The 11432-nt window shown below is 37.2% G+C and overlaps 1 protein-coding gene across 1 annotated transcript; it reads left to right on the top strand.

Moving 5' to 3' along the window:
- The first annotated feature begins 1960 nt into the window (after positions 1 to 1960).
- ciapin1 (cytokine induced apoptosis inhibitor 1) lies at positions 1961 to 11159 on the top strand. The gene is made up of 9 exons (XM_088339830.1): positions 1961 to 2074; positions 3027 to 3189; positions 3268 to 3411; positions 4391 to 4470; positions 5634 to 5802; positions 6461 to 6534; positions 9772 to 9890; positions 10145 to 10220; positions 10883 to 11159. The coding sequence occupies exons 2-9, from the start codon at positions 3033 to 3035 to the stop codon at positions 10991 to 10993; spliced, it is 930 nt and encodes a 309-aa protein (XP_088195956.1). The 5' UTR covers positions 1961 to 2074; positions 3027 to 3032; the 3' UTR covers positions 10994 to 11159.
- The last annotated feature ends 273 nt before the right edge of the window (positions 11160 to 11432 follow it).

Here is an 11432-nt window from a genome sequence, read left to right on the forward strand (position 1 = left end):
TCACGCTGGACTGGATGATGAGGTTTTTTATTATTACAGTTTCTGCAAATGGATGAGTCACAACATTAGCTTTTTCTGCTGGGTTTGATCTCTTTGATCTCTTTGTAGTTCTCTCTAGTAAGACTAACAACAAAGCATATCAAAGAGCTTTCTTTTCACTTTACAGAAAATACATTTTAGAATATCACAATACATTTTTACATCTTTACATTTTAATAAGATACTTTTAACAAGAGATCGTATAGTGGATTTTTAACGTTTACAATGAATTCAACATGTTTTTTCTTCAGTCTGAATTTTAACCAACATCATCCTTTTTAATGTATATGAGAAAATAGGAATAAAAACAATAATGAGTATAAAAATGGGTACAATTTACCTGCAAATGGATGAGTCACAAGATTAGCTTTTTCTGCTGGGTTTGATCTCTTTGATCTCTACAAGGGGAATTAATATTTAGTAAAACAGAAACAAAACAAAAATAAACCTAAACAGCTTGACAATATCAATCACATTACTATGCATGGTGAGAGATTTGTCAGCTGGGGTTATAATGTTTAAAATTAACTTCTTTTGTGGAGCACCAAAAGATATGTCTTACCTTTGTAGTTCTCTCTAGTAAGACTAACAACAAGCCCCGCCTCCTGGTCACATGTTAGAAGCCAAAACCAAACCCCACCCCATACCAGCAGATGGCACTGTTGGACTCAGCATTGCAGGACATTTACCAAAAACTATACACATATTTCAGCAGGAATTTCAATAAAACAAAAGTTATTATTACACCCGTTACACATACATACATAGTAAATTTATTCTTAAGTAATTGCCCGGTTATCTTTTTCGAGAAACATGCTTTTGTATTTAATTGAGCCTATTTTAGCCCCACTTAAAATGACAACAACTGAGGAGAATATAGCCAGAGTCCGCCTATTTCTATCTCAGGCAAACATGGAGGTATTGATGCATGTCTGTATATATTCTTCTATAGTTTATTGAAATTACCTGATCTCTGGTCTTCCCAAAACAAGTATTGCAAGCTTGCAGTTATTACAAAACACAGCAGCACGGGTGCTAACAGTGACCGGGGTGAGGGATCACATTACACCACTTTTAAAATTACTGCATTGGCTGCGTTTCAGGATTAATTTCAAGGTGTGTTTACTTGTTTTTAAATGTCTTAATGGTTTTGGGCCATCCTATCTGTCTAATTTGCTTTTATTATATCAGCCTTCGCGGACCTTGAGGTCCTCTAGGTGAGCGGGGATTTTACTTGTCTGCTGAATGCTTTTATACAGCACTTTGAGTGGCAATTTTTTGCCTGGAAAGTTCTTTACAAATAAATTTGATTTGATTTAGTTATATATTAATTTCATAGCAACAATAGAGTAGCAACATTATAACAGCGTTTCAAAAACGCACATTAAACTGGAAGCACTTCGCACTAATCTGTAAGATTTGCAGGGTTGGGTAGGGTTACTTTAACTTGATTACTTTCAATTACTTTTGGATTACTCCAATACCAAATATGCTAATAAAAGACAAAAGAAACTAAATATGAATAAAATTATGACTCACAATACGTGGTAAGCTTTCTCTCCTGGCTTTGATCTCTTTGATCTCCGGCAAAACTAACATAAAATGCGACAGACACAAAATGAAAATAAATCCAAACAGCTTGCCAACATCATTTTTGCCGTTCCATGTATTCCGTTACTCCCCAAGCCTGCAGAAAATTTATTAATTTTATTCATATTTAGTTTATTTTGTCTTTTATTAGCATATTTGGTATTGGAGTAATCCAAAAGTAATTGAAAGTAATCAAGTTAAAGTAACCCTACCCAACCCTGAAGATTTGTAACAAATAAATAGCTCTCAACTTAAAAAAAAGTTGTTGACCTCCAGCTCTCGATGTCAATTTAGGTCAATTTGTTGCCGAAACCCTCCTTCACAGTAGAAGGCGCCATTCCGCAAACCCTTCGAGCCATGCATTACTTTAACAATAGAAGAAGAAAAAGAATAGACAAGAACGATAAGCAGTGAAAGGTTGGCTTGAAAGGGTCAACAAACAAAGGTATTTTCCTTATAAATGTCTGTTTTTAAATGTAATATTTTGTCATAAAGAATTTAAAATTAAATTCACCTAGTTAATTTGACTCTCATGCTAATGGTCTTTTAGTGAGTATTACGTTACACTTTTTCTAAAAAGCAATGTCGTATGTCGCAAACTTAAATTGGACATCTCATAGACGCACAAAAATTGGATAATTTGTGCTCACTAAACACTGCTTTTGTTTGGATTATGGATTTTATGTTTAACATTAAACCTTTTCCATCAAAATTGCATATTGCCTGGTGAACTGTCAAAATGCACCAAGAGTATTCATTGTGAAACCGATGTACGTCCAATTGGTTTTATGCATGCCGTCTTTATAAGTTTATGACTAGTAATTGTGCTAACCCGTGCTCGCTGTCCTAAAGCATTAGGATCTTATAAAGCCTTTAAATATACATGCACTGGCTAATAAAATGCGATGTCATAACGGTGGGGCTGTTGTGAGATAACAACATGGTGTGGTGCAGTGAAAAAAAAAAACGATTGAGATACGGAAATCGAACTCAAGTGGGACAAATTTGACTTCCGTTTCTTAAACAAGAAGGACACCTTTCACACCCGGGCTCCCTGCTTCCCTGTTTTTTTTTTTTTTTAGCAAATATTGAAACTAACACCGTACACGTAACTGGTGTAACGATTAATTGAGGAAAGGTCTGCGCTCAACCTTAAGATAGGTATTGATGCCTTTTATTGTTCTGTTTGCTGTTCCTTACTTGAACTTCTCTTACCATTTTTTATATTTAACATTTTGGTCGAGCCTTGTTACTAAACTCTACTAGTACAATCTCCTGTGGGAGAAACGTGTTTGTTGTGTTTACATATAATGGTGATACAGTCACACATCAAAAGTAAAGAATAAGTCAATATATATATATAAATAAACATCTTAATATAAAACATTTTTTTCCAGGTTGTCATGGCGGACTTTGGTATCAAATTGGGGGATAGAGTGCTGTTGGTCTGGGATAAGCCATCGTCACCCACCACATTAAAACAATTTGCAGAACAACTTACTGACATTGTTGGTGCAAATGGAAGAGTTTCAGTGGAAAATGTGGAAATGTTATTGCAGTGTGAGTAGACCGAATATATAACTCTTTATCTCATTGCCATGCCAGTAACAAGTTGAAAATGTATGTAATTCTCTCTAGCCTCCCATGGTGACTCTTCATTCGACAGGGTTCTTTCTTGCGTTCTGTTGGACAGCTGTTCTATCCACAGTTCAGAGACTCTGGCAGAGATGGCCAGAATACTCAGACCTGGTGGAACGATAGTTCTGGATGAAGCTGTTACAGGTTGGATCTATATATTTGTCTTACTGTATAACCAGTGTCTTCAGTTATCAAATGTTTACTAACTTCTTTAGAACAAGATCACGTTAGCGCTTTTCTTTTACTAGCGCCGGTCGTGCTGTGGCATTTCTACAATTAAGGACGGAACTATGCATCGTTCTTTGTCAAATTCCCTCTTCTTTTTTAAAAAAAAAAACCCTTACTTTTTGGACAGAATTTGTACTTCCATTTGAAATTTGTACACATTCATTTAAAGAGAAGAACAAGGTCCTGATTATTTTTTCTGTTTAGACGTGAGTTTTATACCTTGACAAATGCTGAAGTTGGACAACTTTTTAAGTGCCTTAAGAACTGACAACTACTACTTGATTCTTGAGGTTAAAATGGCATAACCAGGTCTCAGAACCGAAACAGCATTTTACTCATCTGTGGTAATCAATCATTTACATTTGAAAAAGTCTTGGCGTCCCTCATTTGAAAACCGAGGATTGACACTTGGACGGCAAAAACAAAAATCATGAATTCGTGACTTTAGGTAGGGGCACAGGGTCGAATTATACATTTTATTCAAAAGCCAATCTTTGCAGAAGAAAACTGTATAAAAATAAAAATAACACACAATTTCTAAAAAGGACACGGCGGGTTTTAAGTTTGGGTTTTTGTGAAAGCCACAGATGTAAACTCTTATTTTATTTGCAGGTGATAAAAGAGTAAAATCCTATTGTTTGTACTTTGGTTAAGTGTTTCTGAGCTAGGGAAATAACATATTAAATTAAGAGTGTATTAAATCCTGGCATTGAGAAGGATGGTGCTGCCAGGCTATAGTTGCGCAAGACACATCACAGGTAGTGGTGTCTTGACTACCCTAGCAGCTGAGAGAACCGTGAACTGATATTACATCCACCGTATTTCTCATGGAAATATTTGTGTTTTGTGTTCTCCGTTTCACATCATTAATGCAAGTTGTCTTTCTTTGTTTCAGGGAATGATGATAAGAGTATAAGGACAATTGAGAAGCTGACGTCTGCTCTCAAATTGTCAGGCTTGGTATCAGTGACAGAGGTGGGTATCGTGCTTATTCTTTTTTCTCCCGGCTGGGTTTGTTGCTGCCGTGGCTCACGGTTATACTGGCTGCTTACTGCATGTTTTTGGTCAGCCAGCCTTCATTTTTTTCTGCTGATCGGTCCCGGTTTGTTTCCAATAGCTGCCATGTCCCGGTTGGTTCAGCTTATGTTAGCTCTCTGTGTGTTATTTTTACCAGTTTGCCCCATTTTGGCTGCTCGCCATTTGTTGTACCATTGCTGCACCCACCTGCGACACAAGGTCTAGCCATTCTCCACAAAAACTACCAAATCCTGTCTTAAAACACTCAAAACAGTTTCAACTATTATCCATCTATTATCTGCCCCGCTTGTCCTCACTAGCGTGGGGGGTGCCTGAGCCCATCTCAGCTGTCTTCACAGGGCACACAGAGACAGACAACTCACTCCCTCATTCCCACCTAGGGACAATTTGGCCCGGCCAATTAACCTGACATGCATGTCTTTGTCTCTATGTGGAAGGAAACCCACACAGCACGGGGAGAACATGCAAACTCCATATGGTGAGGCTGCGGTAGCTGGACTTGATCCCTGAACCTCTGCACCGTGGGGCTGCGCGCTAACCACCTATCTGCCGTGCAGCCTCAGTATCAACTAACATGTGAAGCAATAGGCTAACTGGCTTCCTAGGGTGCTGGTGTGCTTCAATTAACGTCATAGCTCAGGAAATCAAAGATGAGAAAGGCTGACTTAAAAATGCATTATATCTGAAAATAATTAGAATATACCAATGATATATAGAGATTTATTTAATATCTCATTAGGGTTGCGGGGTTGCTGGAGCGGGCAGCGGACACCTTAAACTAGTTGCCAACCAGTCATTGGGCACATAGAGACAGACAACTCACTTGCTCGTCCACACCTAGGGACAATTTTGACTGGCCAATTAACTTGACATGCATGTTTTTGGAATGTGGGAGGAAACCAGAGTGCCTGGAGGAAACCCACGCAGGCACGGGGAGAACATGCAGACTCCGCACAGGCCGGTTGATGGATTTGAACCCATGACCTCAGAACTGGGCCGTGCCGTCCAATTGTTGGAATAGATGACACATTATACCATGCTGGGAAAGTGTAATTTAAAGTTCAGTGTTAATTGAATAGATGATCTTGTTTCACCCGTAGGTCTGTAAAACGCAACTGAGCTCGAACGCCTTGAACTTCCTCCAGAAATCTCCCGGTTACCATGGAAGCACTTTAACAAGAGTCCGCTTATCTGCAACTAAACCAAATTTTGAGGTTGGATCATCCAGTTCAATCAAGTTGTCACTTGGGAAGATTACTCCTCAGCCAGGTAATCAAAAAAATGTGGCAAGTTATTGTGTTTAGTATAAAACTTTAAAAATCAAGGTGAAGATTCTCTTTCACCAATCCAGAGAAAGAAGTGTGTCTGTAGCAATGTGGTGACCATCAGAGCATTTTTTATTACGTGTTGGTTAAAAAAGAGCAATTCTCTTAGCATCAGCACTTAAGTAGTGCCAAAATTCATATCACGATACTTTACTAGCAACCGTACATACAATTTAAAGATGTTGTCAGTTTTTCAATGGAATATTAAAAGTACAGTTTCAATAATTTTTGTTCCCGTGAAGCCTATTTAGAGCTACTTAGTTTCTCTAATTTTCCATTTGTCTGAGCATTAACACAAAGTCAAACTAATATATAATATATGAATGATTAAGAATGTTTAAATCTAAGGAATATTGCTTTACTAAATGCTGTTTTTCTTTTGTGTTCCATCCAAAATGCACAGAAATTTACACTAAACTGAATGATGTCTCAACATTTGAAATCTGGCCCTCCTTATAATAAAACGTTTTACCATTGGAGATTTCAATTGTGCAAACCAACAAAGTGCATTTAAAATTTATTTTATCTTAGGTACGCCAATTAAACACGCAAAATGAGGCTCTTTTGTCACATGTTAATCATTGCCATGGATGTCCCAACAGAGAAAGTATCTTTGGACCCAAACACGGTCAAAATGTGGACACTATCAGCCAATGACATGAATGATGATGATGTGGTAAGTAAGCTCTCTACTCCAAAGAATTCCATCACTACTGTGGCACACACTGCGAGTCATCTCTGTATTGTTAATTTGTAAAACTCATCTTTTCTTTTATTGTCCCTGTACTGTACAGTAGTATGAAAAAATATTGACCTATTGGAAATTCTCACATTTCTGCATAAAATCACCATCAAATTTGTTCTGATCTTTGTCAAATTCACACAGATGAAAAAAAGAGTGTCTGCTTTAAACTAAAACCACCCAACTATTTATAGGTTTTTTTTTATTTTAATGAGAAAATCATGCAATTACAAAAGGGAAGGAGTACGTAACTGATCCTTCACATTCAATATTATGTCCCCCTCCATCGGCAGCAAAAACTTTATCCAGGCGCTGCCTGTAGCCACAGATCAGTCTGGCACATTGATCACGATTCAGGGTTGGGTAGGGTTACTTTAACTTGATTACTTTCAATTACTTTTGGATTACTCCAATACCAAATATGCTAATAAAAGACAAAAGAAACTAAATATGAATAAAATTACTAAATTTTGTGCAGGCTCGGGGAGTAACGGAATACATGGAACGGCAAAAATGATGTTGGCAAGCTGTTTGGATTTATTTTCATTTTGTTTCTGTCGCATTTTCTGTTAGTTTTGCCAGAGATCAAAGAGATCAAAGCCAGGGGAAAAAGCTTACCACGTGTTGTAAGTCATAATTTTATTCATATTTAGTTTCTTCTGTCTTTTATTAGCATATTTGGTATTGGAGTAATCCAAAAGTAATTGAAAGTAATCCAGTTAAAGTAACCCTACCCAACCCTGTCAGGATTAATTTTCATCTATTTATACAAAACTGCTGTATATGAGTCACATTCATGGGATGTCTGGTATGAATCACTACCTTGAGGTCATGTCACAGCAAGTCAAAGGGGGGACTTTGACTTGGCCCCCTTCAGAATGTGTATTTTGTTTTTGAAACCATTCTGAAGTTGATTAACTTATGTGTCTAGTTCCAGCACCTACCCAATTTTAAGCTTTAAAATTCTGACAGACAGCCTCAAATTGTTTTGTGAAATATTCTTATACACTTTTGAATTGACATTTTCATTAATTTTTGGGAGTTTTCCATGCATAACAACGCTAATCCATGATGCACCCTCCTCCATGCTTCACGGTGGGGATAAGGTGTTGGTGTTTGAGCTGTTCCATTTTTCCTCCACATATTGTGTGCTCCTCCAAAACAATTAAACTTTTATTTAATCAGTCCACAACATTCCACACATATACCCCTTCAGTCATTGTTTGCATACTATCCTCATTACATTATGAAAACCAATAAATATTTGGGTGGTTTTACTTATATCAGACACTGTTATTTCACCCGGGCGATTTAGGCAAAGATCATCACATTTGATGATTATTTTATGGCGACACGAGAGAATTTCCAAAAAGTTCAGGAACTTTTTAATACCGCTCTGGTCTGTAAAAATTGCACTGCACACATATCTTTAACATATGAATCTATTTGCCATTGAAGATCCACTTTGTAATTTAACATCTGTTCATACTGAGAAAAATCAACTTCAGTAAAAGTGTATACGCCATCCACAGAACAGGAAATGGGCTGCGTTCACGCTCATTTTAGTCAATATTATGGCATTTTTAAAATGCAAATACACTAAAAACAAAACTCAGATGTTTCGTGAAAATTCTAGCATTCTCTTGCTCTCCAAGGAGAACCTGTTTCCCGCTCACGAATATGGATAGGGTCACTCATCTGTAGTCACTAGTGTGCAAACCATTCCACCTGCAGATTAAACGCACGCACACCTTTTTCCATAGCTTAGTGTAAATAATTATTTTTCTCGTAATAAAAAAGGCATCACTCTTGTGTCAAGCTTAAACTTTTGTCATATAAATGCTTATAGTTTAATTACATATTTGTAGGAAGTAATAACCTGTGTGACTTAATCATTTGTATTTTAACACGTCTCAGAAAACATTAAAGTGTGTGAGAATGTTACATTTTTTTCGATATCCCCGTATTTCCATGGCCAATTTGCTCTTCTGTAGATCCAATGGTAATTGACTTGTATAAACATCGTCATATTTTTAGATTTGTGCCTAAAATGTCACCATTCTATAATTGTTGTTGACCAACTTGTTTCACTAATGGTATATAGCAGGGGTCTCCAACCTTTTTCAATCGTCAAGCTACTTTTTGTTACTAATTAGCGCAAAGGGCACCCAGTTTGATATGATGTTCTAAAATAGAACCTTAGCTAGATGGCTTGCTAAATACCATAAAAGGTAGTTTAATAGTTTAAAGGTAAATGGTTAAAAAAAAACTAAAAGGGAGCTAGATAGCTAAAACAGTAAAACACCAACTAAGTAGCTGGATAGAAAGCTAAAAAATTGCTAGATCGCTAGCTATAAAGGAGGCCAAACTTAACTTTGACAGCCAGTAAGAAAGTTATGTTGGTGAGATGGCATGCAAAAAAACGTTTAAAGCTAGCTAGACAGCTAACAATGGAGTAAGATAGCTAGCTACAAATCTTTAAAGGTAGCTAGATAGCTCATTCGCTTTGTGAAACTCATAAATTGGAATTTTGTTTGTTGTATTCGTTGTAAAATAAATAAAAACACAAACAAAAGATGAATAAATTATATATATTATATATACCGGCGCCATATCCCCCTAGTGGGAGGTGGCGAGAGTCAAGAACACATTGGCATTTTTAACTGTTCTAGTAGATTGATACAGAGGAGGGGATTCCCAGCCCCCTCACTCAACTCAACTGATGTGTTGCAACATCTCGTTGGGAGTTATGTGATGAATAAATAAATGTTTAATAAATGAATAGATTCTCATTTTATCATTTTAATCAACTGTTTAAAAATCATTAACAATACTTGTTTTTTTTTTGTCCATGAAGCCCATTAAATTTATATATTTGAATTTATAAATTACTTTTGTCATTACTATCTTGTTTCTCTTAAAACTAGGGTTCAATTGACTCAACCAATTAATTTTTTTTTACATGAATATCACAATGACCCAGCACTGGTGAGCTATTTTTAGAACAGGTCTGCGGGCCCCTCAACTGTCCTTCGGGGGCATCACGTTGGAGACCCCTGGTATATAGATTATTGTTATCATGAGTATGTTTACCACATGACTTGGTGAGTATTTGAGATATGCCCATGTTACTTCTGGGTACTTCAAACCTTTTCTGGCATTTTATACTAGGACCTAATTGATTCTGACGCTCTGCTTGATGAAGACGATTTGAAGAAGCCCGACCCGATGTCTCTCAAAGCTCCTAGCTGCGGGCCCGGAACAGGCAAGAAGAAAGCCTGCAAGAACTGGTAAGACTTTTCTACTGCATGATGTGACATAATTGGGGCGAGTCTGTAGCAGAAATGGTCCACTTCAGCAGGCCCTCTCACTTGCTCATCTAGATTACTGTACAGAAGTCTCAGAGACAAACCTTTTTTACATAATAGAGCTATACAAGGATGAAATACATCAACCGTTTTCTAAAGCGGACCATTTTTAAAGTTACTGTTTGTCGTGTTTAACTGGCCAGTCCTCAAAGTGATGATATGCTTACGTTTTGCAGCACATGCGGCCTTGCCGAAGAGCTGGATGGCAAGAAGCAACCACAGAGTAACCTACCAAAGTCTGCGTGTGGAAGTGTGAGTTCATCATTGTTTGTTAAATATATTGTCGAAAGCTTTTGCCCGCCATGCCAACAGTTCATATACAATTTCCTTTTTTTTATGTGTAATGAATGACAATGATTTTGTATGTCCTGTAAATGTATTGCTAACTCCAGACTATAAGCTGCTACTCTTTTTTGCTAAATTTTGGTTTTAAATACAGCTCAGCTTAAAAGAAAAAAAAAACAACACACGTCTGTGTTGCAATCTTGGGCTGTCGGAATATAGGGCTCACAATTGTGTTTTTTTTCTCGGCGCAATAGTGAATATGTAATCGCCATCATGAATTGTTACATGATCCGAAAACGTGACGTAAACAACTCGGAGCAGAACTGAAACTGACGTGAATTAATATATCTTTATGGCTGTGTAAGCCTGCGGTTGAACCTCCGGTGGGGCTTGTACGAAATGGTTTTGTTCTCAAATTCGACTTTTAACCGGGTGCACTCTGTAGTTAGGAATATATGGTCAAGTCAATTTCATTTGTATAGCCCTTAATCACAAAATGTATTAAAGAACAGCACAGGTTACAATTACATCATCCATAGCGTATGTGTAACATAGGCTTTGTTTATCTGTCTCAAACTGTGTTCTAGTTATATTTTAGTGTCATGAAAATGGTTTTGCATCTTTCTCAGTGTTACCTCGGCGATGCATTTCGATGTGCCAGCTGTCCATACATGGGGATGCCAGCTTTCAAGCCGGGAGAGAAGATTGTGTTGAAGACCAGCACACTAACCGATGCTTAATTAGATCAATCACAACAAATGTACAATGAAGGTTTAGTATCATTCCAGTGTTCCTGTGACCATACTCTCTCCAACCACTATTTTCTCCCCAAACTTCATTATTTGATGCCGTAGAGGGCAAAAAAAAGTAAAAATACGACTAATTAAACAGTGTCTACTTGCTGCATATCTTGTTCCCAGTTTCATATATTTCATTTACAAATATATTTATCAGATTTAATAAAAAAACACTTCTGAGCATGTTCAGTTTACAAAATAACCAGTCATCTACTTCAGTGTTTCCCAACTAATGAGATGTGATCCACCTTTGGCAGGGTGGACCTGTTTTTAGAGGGTCACAGGGCTTTGCCTTGGCAAAATAACGCTAAGATAAGAACAAAACAAAAAAAATGGTGATTTCAGCTCCTTAACTCTCGATGGCAACCACAGTAAGAGATTA

Source organism: Urocampus carinirostris, chromosome 7 (genome assembly GCF_059441175.1).
Source record: "Urocampus carinirostris isolate Australia breed hairy pipefish chromosome 7, RoL_Ucar_1.0, whole genome shotgun sequence".
Classification (NCBI taxonomy): Eukaryota; Metazoa; Chordata; class Actinopteri; order Syngnathiformes; family Syngnathidae; genus Urocampus; species Urocampus carinirostris.